Genomic DNA, 27,073 nt, shown 5'->3' with positions numbered 1-27,073 from the left:
AGAAGTAGTAATATAATTCCTTGGGCGTCCGACTAAAATTGATTCACCCTCGTTTATAGAAGAAGATCAATGAATAAATGGAGGCGACGTTAAATTTACAGTGCAACATGTAACATGATTTCCCTATACAGGAATTTTTTTAATTAATAAAAATGATTAAGATATATTTAGGTATGCATGGTAGTGTTTTACTTGGTACTAATAATGAGTCGACCGCATTCGCCGGAAAAGTGAAACAGAGCGACAAAAAAAAATTTAAGTGTTACATTTGCGAAAAACTTGGACACAAGCAGATGGAGTGCCCGAACAGAGACAAAGAAAAAACTTAACTGGCCACCGGTAAGGGGTTTAAAAACTTCGAGTGGAAAATAGACATTAAATAATTTCGTCAAATAAACAAAGATCCGTTTGTAATCATTTTAATATAAAAGTACAAGTCACAAATTCTACAAAATTGAGAATATAAACCTAATTGCATTTATAAATGAACCATTCCTATATATAAAAATTAAATGTGAAACAGGCACTTAGTTAAACACTGACAGATCATTTATACACGGGAATGAATAAGCCTAAAAGAATTCGATTATGTATAGGGAATGAACTCAAATGTAGTACACATACAATAAACTACAAATTAGCACGTAAGTCCACACAACTACAACTACAGGTATTGCATCTCTCGGCCTTAATTGCTTATAGGTACACGAAACGTATTAAGTACTAGGTAAATAAATAATATTAACAATAAATAATGACTAGGACGCTTTATATCATTAGCCGATACATTAATGAGAACAAATGAAAGCAAAACCTAAATTTGTTAGTGACTCGCAGTTAGTAAAAAAAAAGAAAAAGAAAAACGGAAAATTTTCCTATTTATACATTTCACTAAAAACCTTGTTCTGTGAAATGTATTTTCGACTAGTTACACTCTCGTCAAGTATAATAAACAAAGGACGTTATCGACTCACTGATCAAACCTCTGCTTAAAAACAAAACAATAAAACTAACTTAAATTAATTTGCTGACAACTAAAAATAATAACCCTGGTCTTATCGGCTAATAGTATTTTTAGGATACCATAGCCATATCTAATCCTACATTTCGCATTATTCTACGGCTGCCTTTGAGGGCGAATAGCACCATTACGACTGCTCGCGCTTAAAATCTAATCGACTAAAATTATGGCACAGACAAAAGGCACACGAAAATACATTTGGACGCAAAATTGGTTCCCGAGTGGTCCCTTGGAATACGAAAAGGTTAGATTTATACTGTGATTGCCAGACCAATGGCATAGCCGGTCGTGTGCTCACTGGCCTGATTGAAAGGATCCCGTCCCGTCGAGGAGAAGTCCATCGGCTGGTCCTGCATGAGGGAGTTGATTTTGAGAGTGGCGCCAAATCGGCTAGCGTTCAGTATGACGGAGGGGTGTTCGAATGTGGAGTAAAGGAGGCGTTCCGGGTTTGGAGATATGACGGTTGATCTGTACAGCATTGGCGATCTGACGGGACGATCGGGGCTGTTGAATGGCCGATCAGGGCTTCTAATTACGGATTCGGGTGGTCTGGATGAGGCCGATACTATCACCGGGGTTGGGGAGGCGAGGTTTTTATCGGGCGAGGTCTCCCTCGACGATTGTCGCCCGTTTATCCGCATGCAGGACGACTCCTCGTGCTTGTACAGGTAGGACTTGAGCGCGAACGCCTTGCCGCACCGTCCGCAAATGTGCGGCTTGGTGTTGGAGTGTGTCTGGACGTGGGCGCGGAGGTTGGACTTATCGGCGAACGCTTTCCCGCAGATCGTGCATTTGAACGGTTTTTCGCCGGTGTGAGTCCGGATGTGCCCCTGTAACAGCCAGGGGCGGGAGAAGCATTTGCCGCAGAAGTGACACTTGCAGCCTTGGTTGTGCGTTCGGACGTGCATGGAGAATGCGGGCATACTGACGTAGAGTTTATCACAATGTGGACATCTTCGCGCCTTTTTATCGGCGGGGCTGCGATGGGTCTGGCGATGACGCGCCAAATTGCTGGATGTACTGTAGCGCTTACCACAATCAGAGCATTCATGCTCGTGATGGTCGTGCTGGTATGGATCTGACCCTTTACTCGGCCCAAACACCTCTGACGCACCATTTTGGGGCTCAACTTGTCTCGGTGGGTCTTCATTCTGTCAACAAATATTGTAATTATACTGCCGGCGATCCTACAAGTAATCACCTTAAGCAAGTGAGGTCGCAGTGATTTGGTTGATTTGTCAAACAGCTTGTGAGTGTATGTGTAGGAATACTCGTCTTCTTTCTTGCTCGGAGTTGCGGAGAGATGTGGATGATCCAAGATCTGGCCGGCCGCCGCTGCTAAACTTACTTCGGCTAATTTCGTTAGATTGTAAAGTTCGTCTGGACATTCGGAACTACTGTCGGACATTTGCAGATCGGCCGGAGTCGTTTCTGCCACACTCACCGTCCTTTCGGGGCTCTGATCTGTAAAATGCAAAAACTCTAGAAGAAATGCTCACAGATACACAAATGAATTAAGTAAAAAACTCGCAACGTTTACAAAAATATGGTCGTTGGTTTTGAATTTGTATTTTTTTAAACATAGGGATATTTCCACATGTACCGGTTCATAGTAAACTTGAACTAAAGTAAGTCTAGCGATAACAAACGAATAGAAGAAACGTAGTGGGGAAAGCGAGCGTGAAATAGCCAGAGAAGTGGAAGAGCGAGTACGCATCAATTTGGGTACGCTAATTATTATTCTTTGTTTATTTCAAGTAAAAACGAAAGGTTTTTGTTTTACTTAAAGAGCGACTACGTACAATAACCGGAGTGTGAAAAAATTGATTCGCAGTCGACATTTTTAGTTGCGTTGTGAGAAATAATCTCTCGTATGAAATCACCATCGATTGTGACAAAAATCCCTCTCAATTATTTTATTTCTTTAGCATGTCAAGACCACAAGGATCTCCTAGTCTGCGTTGTTCCCCCTTTCGGTAAGTATCCTCTTTTAAAATTTACTAAAGACAGACGCCTATCCGGTTTATTATTACTACATTTCCTTTTTGCTTCGTTTTCACTAGTGTACGAGAACCCCATTATTCACCCCGACCCACTTTTACTTTGCGTGAGCTTACCGTGGGCTTATGTCAGGGTAATTTATTTACGTAACGGACTGCAGATGGTTCTCAGAAAATTTAAAGAAAATTCGGTAAGAATGATTCCACTGATATGTTAAAGATTCTGATGGTTCTAAAAGTTCTGCAACTTCTGAACATTCCAAATGTCTAAAAATTCCAACCAACTCTAAAGATTCTCGTAATTTCTGAATGTCAGGATGAATCGAGGGGTTGATCACGGGGAAATATTACTAAACTTTGGGGAAAGAGGAGGAAATTTCAAAGGAGTGAAGAAATTCTAGGAAATTTTGAGAGACAATCTAGAGCAAATTTTAAGGAAATAAAAGGTTTCTATAGGCAAATAACGTTACTCATTTCACGTTAATTCGAAGAAATTTAGGGAAATTTAAGGCAGTGGTAGAATGAGAAATTAAGGGAAATGGTAGCAATTTTTATACAATGAAGGAAACGTTTGTCCCTTAAAATAAGCAGTGACCAACCCCGAGGGGTTGATCATGATGGAAATTCTTGTCCCTCATGTAGGAAGTATCTGGGAAATGTGACGAAATTGGAGGATTAGTAAATTTTAGGAGGAAATTTCAATTAAGGAAATCTTCGTCCTCGAAAATAACTCGTGAACAACTCCCCGGGATGAATATGGTCGAGTCGGAGCATAAATCATAAGGCCCTCTCATTTCAGTGGTGAAGAATGTTCACATTTGCCCAAAAACGTAAAAATTTGGACACATGCGTTACAATTTAAATCTGTCTTATGTCTTAGAGTATCCTTGGAGTCTTATTGTTATGGTCTTAGGATCATCTTGGACTTTCTTAGAATTTTCCATGATTCAAAACCTTTTTTTAGAACCCTGTTAGAACCTCAACTTACTCAACTAAGGTGTTAGAGATGAAATCAGTCAAATAGCATGCATGTAATTTTCTTCCTTGGGGACAAACAAAATCCGTATATTTAGACAGCGTGTCTATTACAAGAGATAGAAAAACTACAAAAATTGTGGGGTTTATTATAAATCGCCAGAAAATATAAAATAACAAAACAAATAAATATCGCAAAATTAATAAAAAGTCCAAATTTGGTAAATTTTTAATGGAACGCCCTGTATATTTTTCAAAAATTGAATAGATCTCTCCTTTCCGATTTCAAATAATTTTGGCAATTGCTTTATTTGCATACCATCAAACTGTTTTACAAAATCGTAGTTGCCATGATAAAATAAATTCGAACGCTATTAATAATCAGTTTACCTACGCCTCATATTTCGTTCCATACGTTTATACTTTTCTTTTCATTAATCGCGTTCGAGAAGTTCATATTACACAATCGTTTTGTAGCTTGTGACCACGGTGAATTATTATTCACCGTGTTTGTGACTAATTCTCCGTGTTTCGTAATTTGGACATTTATTTAGTATATGTTTAATCGGTACACTGACATGACATATATTGCACAGTGGAGGGTTTACGCCTTTAAATAAGTGTTGATGTGTAATTTTAGTGTGTCCAATTCGCACACGATGGATCATAACATTATCCTCCTTAGTTGCGGCTTTCAGCTCATGTAGGCTATCAACCCGGGGCTTGATCATGGACAGGTGGATATTTTGCATTTCCCAGTAGTCTATCTATGGTACTTATACTGTCAGTGACAATCAGAAAATGGCTTGATTGCACCTCGATAGAACAGAATAGTATTGCTTGCCATAAGGCATATTGCGTATGTTTTAGACCCATCTGTATGCTGATGGATCTTATGTAAGGGGTATTCCTTACAGATGTTTTGAAATTCATGTATGTAGAAACTATTTGGGGTGGTTTCCTGCTTATATTTCGACAGGTCATTTCTAACGGAATCTTCTCAAAAGGCCTGATCTCCAGTATAGTAGGTAGAGTTACATTCATGTTCACAATCTCATCCCAGAACCTTTGCAGGACGAGTTACTTTTTCAACCGTTCTGAACTATTTGATTAATTTTAGATTGTAATTTGCGTGCAATTTTACCGATAAATTTTCCACCACAAAATATCGCGATGTCGTCAACGTATAAGCATTTGTTTATATTATCTGTCACACTGGATATTTTTACATCTTAGTGTTGTATGTCCATATTGTTGACATTTGAAGCATCTCATTAGTGGGGGGATATATGGCTGAACTCTTAATGTGTAAAAATCCGGTAGTTGAGTCTAGTTGAACGTAATCCTTTCTCCTGATCCTTTTCACCGCGACTAGTCGTAGAGAACGGTCGGATGAGGCTCGTTTCCGACCGATGCTGGGGACAAACCGAACCCCTGCACCGTATAATGTGGGCGCCCCGAAGGGTTCGAGAAATTTGCCATGTAATAAAGTAGCTAGTTGCCGGGTTTACATTTTATCGCTAATGCCAGCGAGCATGCCTTGTTTTGTGGTTTTTTTTAGAGGGTTGTGGGGATAAAACGTACCTGGAGAAAAGGATAGGAGAGTAGGGAAGATGGGTCTGGGAGTTGGAAACAAAAGTAGGTAACTAAGCACTAAAGGCGGTTGGAACCCCTCGCTTTTAGTCCCGATTGATCGCGTTTTACGATCTCCAAGATGGGAGTGGGTAAAAAAATTCACTGTCAAAACTGTTTTATTCCACTCCATCCATAAAATGGGTTATACAGAAGAAGAAAAGGTAGAAATAGTTCGCTTATATTACAGAACCGACAATAATTTTGCAAATTTCAACATAGAATCTATTTTTGGAATCAGAATGAGCGCCATAAAAGCGCCACGCGCTGTCTAAATATTCAGAATAGCCCTGTACATTTACATTTATTTTCTTGAAATGGTCACCACTTGCTTTGTACGATCCGTATACAGTGTGAGTTTTTTTTCATTTTCACTATTGGGATCTCGTAAAGAATTACAGACCCAAAGTCGCTTAATGGGCAAAGTTATACAGAATTTTATCAATGAATAAGTAAGGTCAGCCCTCTTACCAATTTGTCCACCTGAACTCCTCTATTTAGTTTTTCGTTTTCGTCAACAGAACACAGAATTTGAACTAAAAAGCCAAACATAAAGAGTTCGTTGGAAAAAGTGTTAGGATCTTTTTAATATTCATATTTTTCAACCTATTCTTCAGATTCCAACACAGTTGTTTTTAATTTTTTAATTTAATATACAGTGTGTCCACGAATTGAGTGCACCAATTTTTTTAGAATTGGCTGTTCTGAGGATCCCTTTCCAAACTAAGCTATTAAATAATGAGCTAAATCAATTAATATACAGGATGTTTTTTTGCCGAATTCTAAAATTAACCTATAGTAAACTGTTTTTATTTTAACAGTTATAACAAAAATGTATTTGAAAAAGTTGTTTCGAATTTAGAAAAGTTATGGAAGACTTTCAATTTATTTTCATACAAATCAACTTACAGTTTACTCTTAACTAATCTGTAGAATTCGGCAAAAAACACCCTGTATATTAATTGATTTGGCTCATTTTTAGTTTGAGATCAAGCAGGAATGATCCTCAGAACATGAAGAGAAATTTATGATATACAACTTATGTGCACTCAATCCGTGGACACACTGTATTGTAATTACGTATTTTTTATTTGTGATTTGTTGAGTTAAAAAACAAGCTGTCGTTCAGTATTGTCCAACCATCCGGAGAGTAAGGACACGCTTTTTGGCGGAACTCGTTTTTGTATACCATGCAAGTGGAAATGCAGCGCTCGCTGAAGCAAAGGAGACGTCCCAGGAACTTGTGGATTTGTCTGACTACGACCCCCCCCCCCCACCTCTTTTTGGAAAATGTAACAGATGATGAGTTTTGAGTGTTCGAATATCATTCTGAAACAAAAAGACAAACTGCTGGGTGGTGCACCTTGGCATCCCCTCGCCCCAAGAAGGCACCAACGATTCTCCAGCCACCCTACAGTCCTGATCTGTCTCCCCTGGGCATTTTTCTGTTCTCTCGCTTGAAAACTCCTTTGAAAGGTCATCGTTTCGGAACAGTTGAGAAGGTCTTCCGCGACCCCTTCGACGCCTGGAAATCTTGCTGGTAGCGCTGCGGGAGGAGAGTATTTTGAAAAATTTTAATGTTGTAGAAGGATCTGGTCCAATCAATTTTTTTTAATCAAATCGGTGAGATTTCTTTCCGGACAGACCCTGTTTAATTGGTGTAATTTAAACAGTCCATGAGAGTTTGGTACTGGAATTAAAGATCGTCCTTTCTGCGTATTTTCAATCGAATGGAGTATTGTTATCTTAATTTGTTTCGGAAACCTAGGCGACCAGATGTCTGGAACGGGGATCACATTCAGTAATTTATAATAATAATAATTATATTAGTTTCAAATGTATACTCGGCGTGATGCCATGCAGCAGCGTAGAAGCTGCAAATTTGGCATATTTGAAAAATATGTGGAAATGATTTATCACTTTAGTTTTTGTTTGATTCGTAGGGTCGGGATTTAAGCAACGAATTAACGATTAAATAAGTCCGTCTGCGTTAACAATTCCCTATTTTGTGGGGGGAGAGGGGGTCATTATTTAAATAAGGGCAGGAAGGGGTTAGTATGGGAAGTTTATGAGAGCACTCGGTGTAAAAGCTCCAAAGGGCACCCACGTTAAGTTACGATTTTACCATAGCGGAAATTCATATTTTTCGGGCATCGTTTCGAAATAACAATTTCTGGCTAGTTTTCCAAGAATTTTACAATTAAAGATGTGTGAAAACCATCGGACTCAAAAAAGACTTTCTGGTCAATAATTTAGCCAAAAGGAGATTTTTTTCGGCTAGAGATTTAACAGGTTATCTAAATTTGAGCGTAAAGAAATTATGTATGCCAATAGACGAGGGAAATAAGGAACAAATTTATACATTTTTGCAAACAGTTCCTATTGAAATGCGGTTTTCGGTATAAGTAGTATAGTGTTCAGAGGAATACGATGAAAAATGTTGTGCTTAGAAATCGTTACTCGGGAGTTTTCGGGGGCGCAAAATCCATAGCTGCTTTAGAAATTGACCGGATGAGGGACCGAAGTTGAGGGATGATCAGGAGCGGCGTTACGAGCTGCCGGAGGGGAAGTGAAGCGAAAAATTAACAGCGCCTGAAAATTGCTCAAAAACCTTACTCGGAGGTTTTCGGGTCGCTGATTGCAGATCTTGCCTCGATATTGCCTGAAAATGTACAGGCATGAAGATACGGGGGTACCGGGAGAGAGGGGGGTACAGTGGGGTGAAAAATTCACCGCATCGAGAAATTACTCCGGGAATTTCGCGGTCGCAGAGGCGAGATCTACTCTCAAAATTCCCCGTGGATGCCCAAGGGAGGCGATCGGGGGAAGCTAGGGTGACTTTTCAGAAAAAAATGTCAATTGGCCCGAGCACATTCTCGACCCGGTTGATTTTTCACTCCACTGCACCCCTTGCACTCCGTAGCGTCGCCCTTGGGCATCCCCGTTCATTTTCGAGAGCAGATACGGAGTCTGGGCTCCCGAAAACACCCAAGTAACGATTTGTAAGCGATTTCTCCATCTGTTTATGATTTTGCAATAATGATGCAATAGTAATTACATTTTTTTTGCACGCAATTTTCAAAAAAATGGCTTAACCAGTATTGCACAACATTTTTCTTCGGATTTGTTCAAACACTATGCCGAAAACCGTATTTCGATACGAACTGTTTACAACAATGTACAACTTTCGTGCAAAATCGTTCTAATTTCCCTTATGTATAAAAGGAGAAGGGAACGTAAACTAAATATGTCGGTTTAGTTATTGAAATAAATAAAGTTGTATTCAGTCGAGGAGGAATTGATTAACCGTGCAGTTTCGAAGTTGGGGCTATTTAGGTGTGGCCGCGGTCTCGGGCCGAGATGTCGGTTAGGACCTTGGTCCGGTCCCTACATTACACTTATCGTTCCGATTTTAGGTGCGGTCTCTAAAACTTTCGATACGGTGCGGTCCTTCGACCTCGAACCGGATTAACAAAAACAGTGTTTTCATTTCTTTCACGCCTACTTATTGATGAACCTCTTAATCCATATTGGCGCCGACTCGGCTACGTGGATATCGGCTAGGGAATTCTGTGGCCATGGTAGCATGAGCGCAAAGTGCATTGTGTGGCGCCAGATGTTTTGTTAATAAAAAAAAGTTTTCACCCCGATCAGGGAGGTTGTAACAATATCCATTTCGAGAAAGTTTGACCTCGTTATTTCATAGTAACCCCTATATATATATTGAAGTATTATCGACATATTCCAATTTTCAAAAAAAAACAACACATACAGTACATTTGCACCAGACATGAAGATGGTTTTTCTGTACCGGTCTTTGGACCAGACCGAACCGACGACCTGGTCTCCACTGATTTTTTCGGTCCGAGCATCAGTCTGATCTGGACCATTTCAAATTACAGTCCGGTTCAGAAGACCGGACACCTGCGCGCATGTTAAAATAACAATAAAGGAATTGACCTTCTAATTTCGAATTTGTAACGAGGTACTGGAAATACGTCCATAAAAGAAAAGTGTCTTGTATGTAGGAAAATTTCTCCTTTTACGCAAAAAATGTTTAAAACTCGTTAATCATAATTTCTCACGAGAATAAAATATAACTTGTTTGCAATTGTTAACATTGAAAGTTAACATTTGAAAGAATTCCCTTTAGTGGACAACAGTTTTTTGTGAAATCCGTAAAAGAAAAAATATCCCACGGGAGACTATTAAAACTTCGTTGTGTTTTATTATTGCGGTAAATTGGATTTGTTTCATATTTGCCTTTGTTGTCAATATACTCAAAATTTTGGCAAGCAATTCAGAAAATTAAATGTTTGAAGGTAATTTTCAGGAAAATCAAGGAAAGAAAAAAATTTCCAATAGCCGTAAACTTACCACAGGAGCTAGCAGTTAGTTATGTATGCAAAAACTATTGCAAACCTCAAGACTGATTTTGGAAATGCATAAAATTTCCCATTAGGAGGGCCAATGAAAACTCTACGAAATGGGTATACCTATTCTAGAAGTATGACTGTAAATTTGATGGTTTAAAACCAGAATGAGGGTTGTCATGATGAATATGGCTGAATTAAAGCATATATTGTGTGTAGTATTCACAATGGTCGAAAATCGCCATAAATCTGGACACATGCGTCGAATTTTCAAGGTGAATACGCCAACCAGGAAACGCTGCAAATGATAAATTCGCCGATAGCTGTTAATCCATGAGGCTCCGTAAGGTGTGATCGGCAATTTGCCAGTTTGCAACAAGTCGCCATTGGCACGAACAAGTAGCCGATCCACAAATTTATGTGTGCCATCCTTAAAATTTCGCAAATTGCGCGTATATACGCGTCAAAATCGCCGACAAAAATAGAACGATGGGAGTCTCCCCGACTGAGTCAATCTAATTTTGCGTCGCGCCAAATTGCAAGAAACGGTAAAGGTTATTGTTCTGGTAAGTTGCCATTAGAAGATAAATGAAGATGCTAAATTTGCACCTGAAAATGTACCATCGACCTCATTCGCTCCAGTCGAATCCCGGCCAAAAGTTTATATTAGCCTACAGGTGTTTTTTCTCCATATCACTTCCGAGGCATCTGCTTCGTATTGTTTACGCCGAGCTAATTAGCGTGTGGGCCAAATTTGCAAGTGCAGCCTTTCGGCACTCGCGAAGTGGGTGACGACAGTATTTACGATATTAAAGCCGCGCCTGAGATTTTCGGGATGTAAACTATTATATAAAGCGGATTTTAAAATAGCAACCCTCCGCGCGCTTTATTTTTAACGCAGATTTCCATCCAGAAGGAAGTGAATCAGTGCGCGGAATTCCAGAGGGCAATTATACGAGGGTGACTCAAATTCTGGCACGCGCACGAAATTCGCAATTTATTCGATTGTGCCAATTTAAGCGGTGCGTTTTGTAAACACGCGTACCAAAGCCGAAAACATTCAGTTTCTTACCTTTATGCTCCATTTCTTCGGGATTGTAGCGGCGATGCGTGATGAGGAATGCACGAGGCATAATTTTCACTAAATTTGCGAAGCACTTAATTTGACAACAGGTGTTTTCTTATAACTCAGATGACAGCATCGTCAATTGTTTGCGTTGAGCTTTCTAGATTCGAGAAAAATTTTGATTAATGTTCTGCGCTCTGGCCAGAACGGCTACTGTTCAACTAACTTTAAGAAACGTGGTAGCTGTTCTATATTTACAAAATCTTGACGCGTGCCAAGATTGTAGCAGTAGGGGAATATGGCCCCTCCGACCCTTTTCGTGTAATACTCTCTTCCCATTGGCCCTCCCGCACTGAGCTTTAAATGTGTTTAGTTTCTTATACGTGTTTTACGAGTACATGTTTACGATTATTACACTTTTTTTTGTTAATCTGAACCTTCCGAAATTATTGAGGCGAATTTTTAGTTGGACACCTTCCCGAAAAAAAGGCGCTCTAGGTCAAAGTTCTCAGGAGATTTTTTACGCACCTGTTAAACGATGATACATTCCATTGGCAGAAATTCAAAATGAATGTTTTCGTGACTAAGGCATGGCATTGTTATTGTTTTAGAGCAGCGAAACACAATAAATACGATCTGCAGTTTTCCGCAAAATGGAGGACACATCGAAAGTATTTGGATAATTTCCGTCCACGTATAAACCGCAGATCTAAAATCCCAATGCATCGTCCCCTTTGATCCGTTACCAAAATAAACTTTGTGCCCAACACGAAAAACAAATAAAAAAGGAATCTTTCGCCGCATTTTCCGTTCATTGCTTTTACTGAAACACGTGCGGCAGGAATCATGGTAGACGATATTGAATGGATGCCTGCGTCGTTACTAAGTTGGGCTAAATCTGTAACAGGAATGCGTCGGGACGCCAGCGGCGTCTGTTGTTGCTTGGCCGTACGCCATCAACCACCTCCTGCTGCACTACCTATCCTAACTTGCAGCCACTGACTCACTAAATCTCATGATATTTTGACTTCTGATAGCGAACTAAACTTATTTTCGTGACGTGCCCATTAAAACACCTGCAAGAGGATAAAACGAACGATAGAAAATCCCACATATTTTGCATGGTCTTGGAAAGGCATCTGACCAAATTCATAAAAAAATTGTATTATTAGCTTGGATCCTTTGAAAACTTACACCTGTTTTTTAAATAAATTTTCGAACAATGTGTAGAGTAGTAGTAGTGACCCCATAGTCATCGGTGTATTTTAATAAACAAAGAGTATAGGTACTGCGGTCTCTCTAGTTTATGAAACCAGGAAAACTGATTCTGATTTATGAATCACAAAATCGAAGACTGGACGGACTGAAGAAATGAAAAAAATAATGAATTCGAAAGACTCGAGGAAGAATGCGAATTTCCGAATTCGAAGAACACAAAGGAAGAGCTGGATAATACGAATTCGCGGGGAGAGATTCATGAAAATAATCAATCTGAAAGGTCTAGAAAACTCTTTTGGAAAGCCTTTGAGTACCTTTTAGAGTTTTAACTTTGTAAGGCATCTCTAGAACGTTCTGGCGTTTTATCGATTATCCAAACACTAATTTTCCAACGCCTTTACCGGCTTCTATGATATTTCGCCGATCGTAATTCAGTTTCCTCCTTGAAACCGGTAGTGCAGATAAATATCGAAACCTGCGATTATAAATCTCTCTATTTCAGAGGATCTGAAGACACCCCAAAATTTCAAAAATCGGAGGAATCTGAAGCATAGGAAGAAGTGAAAAAGAAGAAGAAATGAACCGTAGCGTCAGAAAAACTCAGACTTGACCAGGGTTAGTACGCCATTTGCATTTAATCTACTTGACGTGTATCTTCTTTAAGTTCCGACTGATATGTAATACGATTTTCCATCGACGATTATTGTACGTTCATCCTTCACCCTTTTAAGGTTATCAACGATTTTTTCTAGGGGTTTTTTTTTTTAAATTTTAGTTCTAATTTTAGTCGTAATTGCTAGTGTAAAGGACCAGTTCTTACATACGAATGTGGGGTAACTTTGCTTTAAATTTATCATCTACCTGCGAGTGCCAACACCTGTTGACATACTTTTCCACACCTCATAAGAAGCTGCCATTTTTTGAATTGGGCCACCCGGATCACGAGCGGACAATTTACGAGGGCCCATCAGAAACTATCCTTATTAGGAGGTTGGTTCGGTTACAACACGGAAACAACTTCCGTAGCAATTCATCTCTTTTTATCATTTTCAATTAATGTGTTACCTGAACTCTGTCAAGTTATGGTCGACTTTTATACGCGAATGTTATGGTAGCCCGCCACTTCCTACTGGAGAGGTTATTCCAAAAAGTATCGTACTTGTGATCTTACTACAATTAAGGCGAGGCTCTTCAGGCATTGATCAGTGCTATTACATTCCGAGCTCTGCGGCTTGGGAGTTTTTTGTTTGTTTGCACATTTTATGGATCCCGGAATTGAGCTCACTTCCCTAGATAACTTCTAATCTACATTAAGGTAAGCGTTGCCTCTTTATGTTTTAATTGTACTTGGCCTATACGTGCGTATTTGTGTTCGAATCAATTTTTTGTGGGAATAGAAAAAACGCTTTTTCATTTGCTGAAGACTTTTAGTTTGTGGCGCTTCTCGCTCTTTTATAAATTTATGCATTTCAATGAAATTACACATTACATGGGTTACATTACTGTGCCAATTATCTTAAAGAATCGGACTGTTCTTTTGGATTTATTGGCAATACCTAATTAGTAACTAATTCCTTACAAACCCACTTAGAACAAAAATTTTCACTCATGGTAGATAAGTTACATAGGTTTGACTCTAGTAGGTAAACATGAGATACGCCTGATGGAGGGTGCTACCCCCATTAAGCAACGTTACTATACAGTCAATCCGATTATCGAACCACCGAACAGCGGATGGGCTTCACCTGCGCGTCTGGTTCAGACGAAACCTATCGATTCATTAACTTAACGCGATGCTCTTCCTAATTCCTAACTTAAGAACTTCTGCAGGGGCATCTCTAAAAAGCATTATGCTGGTCACTCTGCAATTGGGCGTAAGCCTGTTGAGGGCCTAGAACAAGTGGGCCAATCAAATAAAAAAAATAAACATAAAATTGTCGAAGTCTTTTTCAACTTCAACGAATGCCCTTTGGCTTGATTAATGCTCCTGCGGCTTTTCAGCGCATAATCGACACAATTTTGGAACCTGAATCGCAATCTAATGTTTTTGTATACCTAGATGATGTAGTGATAAAATCCCATGATTTTGACGCACATTTACAAATTTTGAACAATAATTTTGATAAACCAATGATTGCTCTGGGTTAACTTTAAATAAAGCCAAATATAATTTTTGTCCTTCAGAACTTAAATATTTGGGGTATTGGGCCAAGAAATTGGCACTCCGTAACCCGTTTCTTAGGACCATTTACGGTCAGGCGTAAAATTAGATATTTAACCTATGAGTTAACCGATACCTACTTACTCTTTTTACCGGATTTGACTTTAATATTTATTTATTTTTCATATCTCTTTCTTTTTCTTTTTTCCTTCTTCTTATTCTTCGGAAGGTTTGGTTGGGCAGAGGGTATGGCCTCCGGATCGTAGCAACTACGTCGGCTAGGGATTTTTCCCGATCCATTTCTTCGTTTTTTCTTTCTTTTGCCTTTGTCTGTTCTATACGTTTTCTCTATTTTACATTTTTCCGGTACAGTCTATCGCCTATATACCAGGGGTTGGGTTGTATGTGGTTATTTAGAGCAAGTGTTTCTTTGGGATTTTAATTTTGGGGAGGGGGGAAGTTTTTCGATTTCCTTGACCATTGGACAGCACTTGGGGTTGCCGGTTACTTTTTTTTCTTCACTCAAAACCTTTTTGTTAGGTAGTAGTTTTTCGTAGTTAGGAAAGTATTGTGTTGCAATACTTTTTGGTTTAGGTGTTTTGGTGAAGAAGGGTTGTTGGTTTCCTCTGGTGTTTAATGAATCGATGTGCTTGGATTTAACGGATTGTGTTGTCTTGGGGGCGGTTTGATTTTTATGTGGGGGTGGGTTTTCAGAATTTTTTTCGATCGCCGTAAAACTTTGGAAGTTTCCCTCCTGTCGGAGGAAAGAGAGGGTATAACGATTTATTCTCTTCATTAATTGTTCCCGGTCTTGTTGTTGAATGATCCCCCTAACAGTTGTAACCTTGCAATTTTAAACACGCAATTTCTAACGTAAGATTTTACGGTGCCGCGATTGGTCGTTATCGATGGTTAACATTAATATTTCTCTTTCGTTCGTCGGCTGTGACAGAGTGCACTTCATTTTTAATCAAACAGCAGATCATAGGATTTTAATTGCCGCACCCATATGAATTAGTATTTGGCGATTAAATTCGGATAATTGGGGATTCCGCATTAAGTAGTGAATGGAATTTCACCCTTCACTCCAGTAAGAGGATATAGTTGCGTTATTCTTTTTTATTGTAAGTACGTCATTTGAATTTATTCTACTTGACGCATATCTTCTTTAGGTAGCCCCCCCTCCTTCTAGAGAGGTTGGTCGAAAAAGTACCACACTTGCGAGCTTACTACGAGTAAGGCTGAGGCCCTACAGGCATTGATCAGTTCACTGCATTCCGAGCCCTGCGCCTTGGGAGATTTTATGGATCCGGGAATTGACTTCATTTCTCCGGGTAACATCTTATTAAATCAAGGTAAGCGTTGCCTCTTTAGGGGAATTTTTCGAAAGAAAAAAAGTCCCTTTATGTGATGGTTTTGTCCGTCTGTCTGTCTGTTCCTCGTGTAACTCGAGAATGGAAACAGACAGCGATGTCAAACCTTCGGATAATCGATTTCTACGAGTTCAAGGATCAGTGCTATTTAATATGAGCCGGATTAAAAATCTGGTTTCCGAATAAAAGCTGGGTGGTAAAAAATCGTGTACGATTCTTCGCGTTATGTTTTGCTTGTACTTGGCTGCTATACGTGCGCATTTGTGTTCGGATCAATTTTTTGTGGGAACTTGGTTGTAAGATCAAGTAGTAACTAATTTAATCCATCATTTTTGATTGGAGTTTTGTAAAACTGATAAGTCAAGTTTAGTAACTTAGTAGATTTTTATGTGTCACGTAACTTATATAATTTTGATATTTGAATATTTTTGTGTACGCTAGACCATCGTGAAACTACCACAATTCCGATTGATAGGTAACCTGGAAACAAAACAAAAACCCTTTTCACTAAAGGTTTTTTTTTTAAATAACCCACAACTCAAGAACTTATATTTTGTGAAATAAATCGAACAGTCTAACATAAACACGTAATTCTAAAGTTTATTGTGGTTTAAAATAATTGTTTTGATTTTATTAATAAGTACGTTGGCATTATATTCCCCAAAAATAGAACTGATGACGTGCGCTCAAATTATAGAGAGAATATTGGGACTTTTAAGTTGATGTCATTAAATGGGGGTTGCGTAACATAATTTTAAAGCGGAGGTAGTATCAGTGGAGGATGAATGCTAAAATTAAAGTTCCATAAAACTAGCAATCTAAATAGATGTGTTTTTGCAACTTTTTAATCAAAATTACAAATTACAAGCAGTAGTTCGTTTTGAAATGAAAAGTTTGTACGATTTACAACACAAAATTATTTATTTCAGGTTGTTTAAATAATAAATAAATATGCCCAATTACTTAGTTACATAAACGTTTGTTCTTGAATCAATTTCATACATGGTATAGGCCGTACCTTCCTACGTGGCACAACTGCCTTTTATAATTTTTGCTCTGTAAAAATTCGTTCTAACATAACTCTTTAGGTTAGCAGCTGGCCCGGTTTCTTATGTCATTTACATGGTAAAAGGTAAAAGGTGCGCATTACAGCCTGTAACTGAAAAGTGGACGCACACAACGTTATTTTTCTACTTCTACATCAGAAATATTCTCTATTTCGGATACATTTCGGCCTTATTTGATTAAGATGTCTGCAGTTAAAACGTTTACGCCGAAGTGCCTGAAACAAATTATCCACAGTAATTTAAGCGAGCCTGTACACTACGCAGAAGCTTTCAGAATTGAAATTGTTACGAATGTTTATTACCCTTCATTAGAGTTTCCATGAAATATAAACAAGTAGCCACAAATAGCTTCTGTATTCGATTTTTCCTTATTGGACGCAAGTATATTGGAAAATATCCCAAACAGGGAGATAAATTACTTAAAGCGTAAACATTCTTTCTTGATTTATCGCGTACCTACAAAATATCAACATTTTCCACCTTGTGGGAATTTTCACGATCGGTCACGATTTCCGGATCGATCTGAGACAATTTTTTTTCGGGCCTTAAAAAAAGGCAGTGTATAATCTTCCTTTTTTACCAAAAATCGACTACACCAAAATTTCTCGGGAAAAAACTTTTTCTTATTAATTTTGGGGCGTAGAATCCAAAACAGTTCGTACTTTTTCGATTAGATTTCTCAATCAAAAGTTATGGACTGGAAACCATTGGAAAGAAAATTCAAAGGGCTGTAACTTTTGATCTAGGAGCCCAATCTTGGAACTGTTTGAAATTATGGATTCTACAGGCCACATTCAACTGATTTGATCTGATTTATTTCATAAATGTCTCAGCTCTTTTGGGATACATACTTGCCCATCACAAGATATTTTTTAATCAGACTTTTTAGGCGGTCTCAAGCAGTACCTACCTCCATCGCTAGCTAACGACGACACTTTTCCGATGCGAAGACCGAATGAACTAGTCAACTCTGCAATTGTCAACAAATCTTAGGTAGGACAATGAAATCCTGTCTACACGTTTACTGGATAATCTTATTGTTGTAGGGGTGAGTGATTCGGCGCTATCATCATCATCATTCCGGTCCATCCGTCATTGAGGTCTAAGGTAGCTAGTAGTCGTCAATCAAAGTGACTATGGTGTTTTTTATTTTTTAAGTTATCACTGTTACAAGAAGATCTTTGTAATGCAAAAAAGAAACTTATTTCATTTGTTCATCTCTAGAATAATATTGTACTGCCCTAACTGCACTTTGCTGGCAGTTGGCACTAGTTCATCACACGACACACCCTCGGCAAAAAAAAACAATGAAAACTGTGAAAGCAAACGAAATTGTTTTAATTAAAAAGAGAATCTATAATATGTATTATATATGTAACTATTGAAAAATACAATAAAAACAGTTTAAAATTTTTTTTGTTTTTTTTGAAACATTCCTTTTTAAATCAAGAAAATTTTTTCCTCCTAACTTTTTTGAATCACTTTTTTGAATCACTCCTAACTTTTTTGAATCACTCCTAACTTTTTCTGGATCTCTCCTAACTTTTTTGAATCATTCCTAAAATCTCTTATAAGCTTGACACTTGACATCGACTACACCAAAATTTCTCGGGAAAACACTTTATCTTATTAATTTTGGTACGTAGAATCCAAAACAATTCATGAAATTATGGATTCTACAGGCCACATTCTATAAGAAAATGTTTTTTCCCGGTCGATCTCAGACAATTTTATTTTCAAGCCTCAAAAAAAGGCAGTGTAAACTTTCCTGTTTTATCAAAAATCGACCACTCCACAATTTCTCGGGAAATACTTTTTCTTATTAATTTTGGTGCGTAGAATCCAAATCGACTCGTACTTTTTCGATTAGACCTCTCAATCGAAAGTTATGGACAAAAAACCAATTTCGAAAGAAAATTCAAAGGGCTGTAACTTTTGATCTAGTGGCCCAATCTTCAAACTGTTTGAAATTATGGATTCTACGGGCCAAATTCTATAAGAAAATGTTTTTTCCCGGTCGATCTCAGACAATTTTTTTTTTCAAGCCTTAAAAAAAGGCAGTGTATACCTTCCTTTTTTACCAAAAAATGACCACTCCAAAATTTCTCGGGAAAACACTTTTTCTTATTAATTTTGGTGCGTAGAATCTAAATCGACTCGTACTTTTTCGATTAGACCTCTCAATCGAAAGTTATGGACAAAAAACCAATTTCGAGAAAAAATTCAAAGGGCTGGAACTTTTGATCTAGTGGCCCAATCTTCAAACTGTTTGAAATTATGGATTCTACGGGACACTGCAGGGATTAGTTTTAAAGCGCCGTGGTAATTGTACTTGTATAGGTAGAGTTCCTGAAATTGATAAAATTTGGAAACGTCATTGTAATCAGCTGCTGAAATTTAAACCTGCCACCAATTCCTATGTCAAATTCAGAGACTCCATCTATAACCACCCAGGTACCACATGATGTAATTAGTGATAGTGATATTGACAATGTACCATTAGCATTAAATAGGGAGAGAAGACAAATCAAACTACCGGATAGGTTTATGCCATAAATTGCTATCGGACTTCGCCGTACAATGAATAAACGCTATGTAGAGTAACATGGTTGTTTCCTTCTCTGGCCCCGTTCAAATACAACAAAAGTGTTACATATAAAGTTAAAAGATATTCACAAAAGTAAAAAGAAATTTAAAAAAGTTAAAAGAAAATTAAAAAAGTTAAAAGAAATTAAAAAAAAACTGTTTTTAATCACTTTTTTGAATCACTTGATACTCGATACTTGATATGAAAACGTGCTAACCTTTTCTAAAGGACAGAAAGTGCTACGTCTGAGATCGCGATCTTTGAATGGCTCTTCCGTCCATTTCCAAGAAATCATTGACAATTTACCCTTAAAAAATTAGAAGTAATAAAAGGGTAAGCATTTAATGCACCCATGTTCCAAAGTGGTGTCGGCCAACTCCATTTGCAATTAGAAGATTGAAAACATGGCGACCTTTTCTAAAGGGCCGAAAGCGGTACGCCTGAGATAACATATCGCAATCATTGACTCCCCAAGAAGCCAATGACAATCGAAGTGGATTACCTTAAAAATTCATTAGAAACAATAAAAGCGTAAGTATGTAACGCACCCTTGTATTCCGTTCCAAAGTGGTATTAGCCAACTTCATTTTCAATGAACTGAATACGTACATTCACCCACACTTACTGGTGACTCAACCCCGGATGATCTACATCTAGGAATTATAATCGATTTTATTAACTGAAATATTGATAAACAGAAAAAAATTCAAGCCACCAGCCAAGACTACCCTTAATAACTGGGGAACAGAATGTGATATGACCTTGCACACTGCAAGAGTGAAAGACAGTTTTCACTTTGCTCACCATACGAAAGTGTCACTTCCCCAGAAACTGCTTCAAGGGCATCTCAGCAATCTCCTGCAAACGGTTGAAAGTTTTCTCAGGTTCCTGGTGTAAGTTCTTCCTCTTGTTGTGTTGGAGTACTTTTGGAACTTACCTTTTTGTACTTTTACTTTTACTTCCAGCTAGCTCTGATTTAGAAACCTATACACAAATATGTTTTGGAGAGTTTATGTAATTCTCATTTAGGCCTCTCTTTGACCAAACTCTTTTTACTTTCCCTGGCAGTAATTCCAAAAAGTTAATATAAGACATTTATTATTGTTAAATGTTGAAATAATGAAAACCAAAATTCTGTCAACCACTCGAAAAGAGCGGTTCCCTAGTTCTAATTCAAATAAAATTAAACCCTACAGGTCAGAAATATCGCCGCATACAAATAAGTGTTAATTTAGTTCACTGTATTTCGTAATCAAATGTAAGTAGGTAACTGAGATAATGGTACCTTTTAATTATTGCAATTGCAGCAACTCGCTTACCTCAGATGAATGAAGCGGTTATCGTCTCGATTCGAATTTCCACCGTGCTATTCTTTGGTTTTTACAGCTGGGCTTTCCTAAATTTATTTTACTTGATATATTCCTGGTCCAATTTCTTCAAAATTGAATGCTGGTCGGTGAAAATAACTGCGGAATGGTGAAAACAATAGTAAGGATGGTTAATAAAATAATCGCACAATTTTCAATACATACACTATCAACAAAATTCAATCTTTAATTAGTTACACGGTCAGATTCAAATTCTGCTCTACAGAAAGTAAAAAGAAATTAAGAATAAAGAATAAATATCGCTCTCCTCGACCCCAAAAACCTACGCCAGCAAATAAGAAACTTACATGTAAGAGCAATCTGAAAAAAGTTAGGGAAACTATGTAGTTTCACCGAGAACAATTCAAATATTTGGCGCCATTTTTTTCCATTTAACTCGAAATACCAGAAAAGACGGAATTTTTGGCACCATTTTGGCCAACATATGAGAAGTCGCGGTTTTTCAAATCCGACCTCATTTTTGACCCTTCCATCTTGTTCGTTTACCCAAAAAACGTGGGTGCAGAGCTGTATAAATCGGTCATTCTAGACGGAGAGTAGGCACGCCAGGGTGGTCCAAAAATCGCCATATTGGACGCCATCTTGAATATCTATCTTCCGGATCTTTTCAGACTTGGCAACATGCAGAATGAGCGGGTCAAAATAGGGGGGAAACCACTTGTAACTGAATTGTTACGGGAAATGCAATAAGAGCTTTTTCTGAAAAGTTTCGAAGTGTGAAAAATGTCAACATGTAACTTACTGCAAATTTAACACAAATCTTTCGAAGCTTCAATTCAAGACATCACCAAGCGTTTTTAGATAGATTTCTAGATTTCTATCTAGCTATTGTAATGGTACCGGAAAGAAATCTACCTACCCCGGATCATCCGAAAGGGACTTTTTAGAGATTTTCAACTATCAAAAACTTTCTAGAGTAGTACCTAGCCCTAAGAAGCCGGGGGCGAATTCTTTCAGCATCCACTTGTATGTATTTTTCTTTCATTACAATTGCCGATTACATTAGGATTAGGTTTTCTAATACGCCACCCCAGTATGCTGCCGAATATTTGAGAATTCCCAGATGTAACTTGAGGAAGTTAAATTAGGGATTTCGCCCAAATTTAGTAAAGCTTTATGAAATAATTGTGGGGCAAAAGTCGGAAGTCAGGGGTTGATGTAGACAAAATCTAGACGGTCCAGGTGCTCGAGGGACAAGAATAGGACAATTAACTTTCAGTCTGTAGAGTAAGATAAAGCTACGTAAACGGCACGTGCCTCTTGAACCCCTAATGACCGACCCTAACCTGCCCTTAGCGTAAATTGTACACATCTTGACTTTCGAACTCATCTTGTTAATTAACGTGCTTTTTTAATCGGTATTTTTTCTCATAATTTTTGAAACGCGCGCCCTTTATCCGCATGCCACCTGTAAGTGTGACGTCTATTTTTACGAAAATCGCAACCTTAACCCAATTGAAAATGTTCTCAAGTAGCTCTAATATCGTAAATCAGTCCCAATTCTGACAAGGTTAACGCATAAAAAATGATTGTTGTATTAAAGTAGCCAAGACTATTTCGGTTCGCGAAAAATAATTTTAGGTGCGTAAATAGGAAGAAGTGGCGTTAAGTAGATTTTTCGTTTTGTAATTTGTATCTAGATCTCCGTCACTTGTCAAACTTGATGTTTGTAAATTTATAAGATGTCAAAATAGAGCTGTTTCCAAAAACGAAATTAACCTTTAAGGATCTAGGTAAGTAACGTCGCCTTTTCCAGGAAAAAAGTAACTTTTTTCCTTTTGGAAACCCATTTTCTGCAAACATTTGAAGTAGTCGTCCAATTTTGAAAATTTTGGTCATTTTGCCTTATGCAGCCCAAAAATCTGCCAGGAAATGGCCTGTTTCACCAAAATTGACCAGAAAAAGGGCTTTTTCTTATAGATTTTGGTTTGTATATTCTAAAGCGACCAGAACTTACAAGTCCATTTCATCAAAAGTTATAACCCTTTACTTTTTGTTCTTTTTGAAAATAGATTTCTTCCATAACATTCAAGCTTCCTTCTAATTTTAGAGTAGCATTTGTGCTTTCAATTAGTTGCCAATTTCACAGACCCAACTATAAAACATGCAGAGGTAAAGATTCATATGAAAGCTTAAACGTACGTCTGCCAAAAAGAAAAGTTAGGTCACTAGTCGTGCAAACACTTTTCCGTCGACTGCGCTGAACCGCATTCACAGCCTGCATGTCGAGAAAATTGACAAGTATAACTGCAAACCTTGGCTCTCATTTTCAAATTCAAGGGGCTGTAACTTGTTGGCCCAATCTTCAAACAGTTAATTCTACAGGTCCAAATCTATAAGAAAATATTTCCTGGTCGATCTAGAAAATTCATTTTCCGACCCAAAGCACAGGCAAATGTACCTATAGCAAATTTTTCCTATTAATTTAGCCTCGTAGATTCCAAAACGTCTCGTATTTTGTCGATTGGACCTCTGCATTAAAAGTTATAAACAAAACTCCAATTTCGAAAAAAAATGCAAGGGGCTGTTACTTTTGATTTAATGGCCCAATCTTCAAACTGTTATAGCAGTTATGGATTCTACAACCAAATTCTATAAGAAAATGTTTTTTCCTCGGTCGATCTCATAAAATTCAAAATATAGGCAAGTGTATAGTCTTTGCATTTAGACCGAAAATCGACTACCCCAAAAATGTTTGGGAAAACACGTTTTCCTATTAATTTAGCCTCGTAGATGCTAAAACGTCTCGTATTTTGTCGATTGGACCTCTGAATTCAAAGTTATACTTAGGCAAAAAACCAATTTCGAAAAAAATTTCAAGAGGCTGTTACTTTTGATCTAATGGCCCAATGTTCACATTGTGGGCAGTTCAAATCTATAAGAAAATGATTTTCCCCGGTCGATTTCAGTAAATTCATTTTTCCGACCCAAAATAATGAGGTGAGGAAGCCTTGTACAATTTTCCCCCGCCAAAACGACTGGCCCCAAATTATTTCAGCTCGTAATATTCCAAAAACGTCTCGTAATTTTGGTCGATTGGACCTCTGAACTCAAAGTTTACTTAGGTAAAAACCAATTTTCGAAAAAAAAATTCAAGGCTGCTTACTTTTGAATCTAATGGCCCATATCTTCATGCATGTGGGAAAGTTCACATCTATGAAGAAAATGATTTTTCCTGCTGTCCGATTCAGTAAATTCATTTTCCGACCCAAAGTATAGGGAGGAGCCTTTGCATTTTCTCCCGAAAACGACTACCTCTAATTAATTTAGCTTCGTAGATTCCAAAACGTCTCGTATTTTGTCGATTGGACATCTGAATCAAAAGTTAAAGGCAAAAAAAAATTTCGAAAAAAATTCAAGGGGCTGTAACAGTTGCTCTAGTAGCCCAGTCCTCAAACTGTTTGAAGTTATGGATTCTACAGGCCAAAATCTATAACAAAAGGTTTTTTCCAGGTCGATTTCAGACAATTCATTTTTCCGACCCAAAAAATAGGCAAGTGTATAGCCTTGCTTTTCAGCGAAAATCGACTACCCCANGGCTGTTACTTTTGATCTAATGGCCCAATCTTCACATTGTTGGCAGTTCAAATCTATAAGAAAATGATTTTCCCCGGTCGATTTCAGTAAATTCATTTTTCCGACCGGAAATATAGGGAAGGGAGCCTTTGCATTTTCCCCGAAAAACGACTACTCCAATTAATTTAGCTTCGTAGGTTCCAAAACGTCCCGTATTTTGTCGATTGGACCTCTGAACTCAAAGTTATACTTAGGTAAAAACCAATTTCGAAAAAAAATTCAAGGGGCTGTTACTTTTGATCTAATGACCCAATCTTCACATTGTTGGCAGTTCAAATCTACAAGGAAACGATTTTTCCCGGTCGATTTCAGTAAATTCATTTTTCCGACCGGAAATATAGGGAAGGGAGCCTTTGCATTTTCCCCGAAAAACGACTACTCCAATTAATTTAGCTTCGTAGGTTCCAAAACGTCCCGTATTTTGTCGATTGGACCTCTGAACTCAAAGTTATACTTAGGTAAAAACCAATTTCGAAAAAAAATTCAAGGGGCTGTTACTTTTGATCTAATGACCCAATCTTCACATTGTTGGCAGTTCAAATCTACAAGGAAACGATTTTTCCCGGTCGATTTCAGTAAATTCATTTTTCCAACCCAAAATATAGGGAAGGAGCCTTGGCATTTTCCCCGAAAAACGACTACCCCGATTAATTTAGCTTCGTAGATTCCAAATCGTCTCAATCAATAGTTCACTATTTCTGTCGGTGTTATTGAAATGGACAGTGCAAATTACTAAGATTCCATTTTTTTGTAGTAATTATTTCAGCTGTGGAAGGTCCCTGGAGCAAACCCACGCATCAAGACAAGTAAAAAATAAAAATCGAACCGACTGAGCTAGTTACCGGAGCAATTAATTTTTAAAGGGTATGTTTTTTTTGTGACACTATCCCAATTTTCATTTTTTAAGCAAAACAAAGTAAATTGGCAATCAATACATAGTAGCAAAGTTGTAATTTAAAGCTCCCGCGGCAATGCATACTCTCAATCCGCTTGCTTAGGGGTGAATATTTTGGGAGCGAATTTGTTGACATGGATACCTTGCCGATACTTTGTTACTTTAAATGAAAGAAAGTGAGTTAGTTGCCAGAGTTTAAAAAACAATTCCAAGTAACCTGGATAGTGGAAGGAAAAAAGACGGAATGGCTCGATTTGCAAAGTAAAACACTTACGGTATAACTGACATTGTTTCGGAGGTTATAAGAAACAGAAATAGTAAACAATTAATTGGGTAAAATATTGCATGGGGAGATTGAGGTAAAAGTCGGTGCAGCCTGTGTTATGTCTGCAAATCGGTATAGCACGTGTGTGATTTTACGATATTGGCGTGTGGCATAAAACGATAGCAAGCGCGAGGAGTCGAGGGTGTAGTGTACCAACGTTTAATTTTAATGCCTCCGGTTTCCAATTGCGCATTTTTACGCTACTGATGTGTGTAAAAGCAGGTGAAGAATTAACTCCTTAATACCGCAAGCTTAAAATAACAAACATCCGTGAGCTTTTTCGCTCTCGGGCGATCGCGGTACGCGACTAATTTCGAAAAGTAGATATCAAAAGCGGGCAGATGAAAAAATCTGTACGGATTTAGTTGGCTGCCATAATATACAAAGCTGCTGCACTTCCTCAAGATGTGTGGGAGGAGAAAGGATGTTTAAAGGGGAACGAGGACCCCTTCCTGTTTTCCGACACGTGTCTACGGCCCGTCTGAAAACAGATCACCACGTGCTCCAGACACTTTTTATAACACCTTAATTCCTTAATCCCATTCCCGACTTCTGTTCTTGTGTACTAACCAAATTTGCGAGTCAAACAAAATTAAATACTCAAATTTCGTACATCTGGATTGTTTTACCCAATAAATCTTTAAGGGCGTAGAACCCACTCGAAATTCCTTTCACTTAATCATACCGGAAGTTTTGTTTTTTATTTCTGTAGAGGAGCACAGCACAAGTGAATGGCATTATAATGTACGTTGCACCTTAAATAGCTATAATGTGGTACCTTTTTTTTAGGGAAATTTAATTTTGAAACGTTCAGTGTCAAAACACGAATAGAGGAATCCCTTTAATTACACGGTGTCAGTTTTGTATCAAGAAAATAAAAGAAATCATCTTGCTTTTCGAAAGGGCAAAAACCTTTACCGGAGATTCGTGGCACTGCTGGTGCATACTTTGCAGTTTCGTGCAAATAAATTGTTAGTTTTAACCGTTGGTGCAGATAATAAGTAAACTGTTGCTTGGTGCTAAACTAAAAAGCACAGGTCAAACTAATAATGCTAAAATAACGCACAATTCCTCGAAATACCTATTTCTTAACTGCGACAAAACACGTGTGTTAATTAATTTTCGCCTGACAAAACTCCTTGTCGCAAAAGACCGGATCTTAAGCGCCCTACAGATTGACGTTATTGTACGCATTTATGTACGTGCATTCAAAAACGCGCCTACAGACACGCCTACAATTTCGCAGCATTTCGAGCGATGTCCAAGGAAATGGTTTATTTAGCATTGGCGCAGTGACGTGCCCCAAACAAAAATGAACAAAATAATAAAATAAATTCCCGCAGGAATTTGCGACACAGCGTTCTACAATTACACATTTTGTAAAATAGAAGAAATAAGTAATTCATCAAATTAATA

The 27,073-nt window shown here is 38.0% G+C and overlaps 1 protein-coding gene across 2 annotated transcripts; it reads right to left on the bottom strand.

The window, feature by feature from the left end:
* Positions 1-403: 403 nt before the first annotated feature.
* On the bottom strand, positions 404-21,598 carry LOC116174128 (protein snail homolog Sna-like). Of its 2 annotated transcripts, none has more exons than XM_031491946.1 (3): positions 20,793-21,598; positions 2,223-2,485; positions 404-2,172 (listed from the first exon to the last, which is right to left on the bottom strand). In XM_031491946.1, the coding sequence occupies exons 2-3, from the start codon at positions 2,427-2,429 to the stop codon at positions 1,273-1,275; spliced, it is 1,107 nt and encodes a 368-aa protein (XP_031347806.1). In that variant the 5' UTR covers positions 2,430-2,485; positions 20,793-21,598; the 3' UTR covers positions 404-1,272. The 2 variants fall into 2 exon arrangements, with proteins under 2 accessions (XP_031347806.1, XP_031347805.1); XM_031491945.1 differs by lacking the exon at positions 20,793-21,598 and adding an exon at positions 11,074-11,294.
* Positions 21,599-27,073: the final 5,475 nt, after the last annotated feature.

Source organism: Photinus pyralis, unplaced genomic scaffold (assembly GCF_008802855.1).
Source record: "Photinus pyralis isolate 1611_PpyrPB1 unplaced genomic scaffold, Ppyr1.3 Ppyr1.4_LG6, whole genome shotgun sequence".
Lineage (NCBI taxonomy): Eukaryota > Metazoa > Arthropoda > Insecta > Coleoptera > Lampyridae > Photinus > Photinus pyralis.
The sequence above is the reverse complement of the archived record's forward strand: the minus strand, read 5'-3'. Positions and strand labels throughout refer to the sequence as shown.

What these genes read in the sequence shown, in the direction of transcription:
- LOC116174128 (XM_031491945.1), bottom strand. Translation starts at nt 11,134, where the DNA reads ATGCCTCGTGCATTCCTCATCACGCATCGCCGCTACAATCCCGAAGAA. An exon ending in CGAAGAAATGGAGCATAAAG is followed by an intron (nt 2,486 to 11,073) that starts GTAAGAAACTGA and finishes TGCATTTTACAG; the next exon opens with ATCAGAGCCCCGAAAGGACG. An exon ending in TGCGACCTCACTTGCTTAAG is followed by an intron (nt 2,173 to 2,222) that starts GTGATTACTTGT and finishes ATTTGTTGACAG; the next exon opens with AATGAAGACCCACCGAGACA.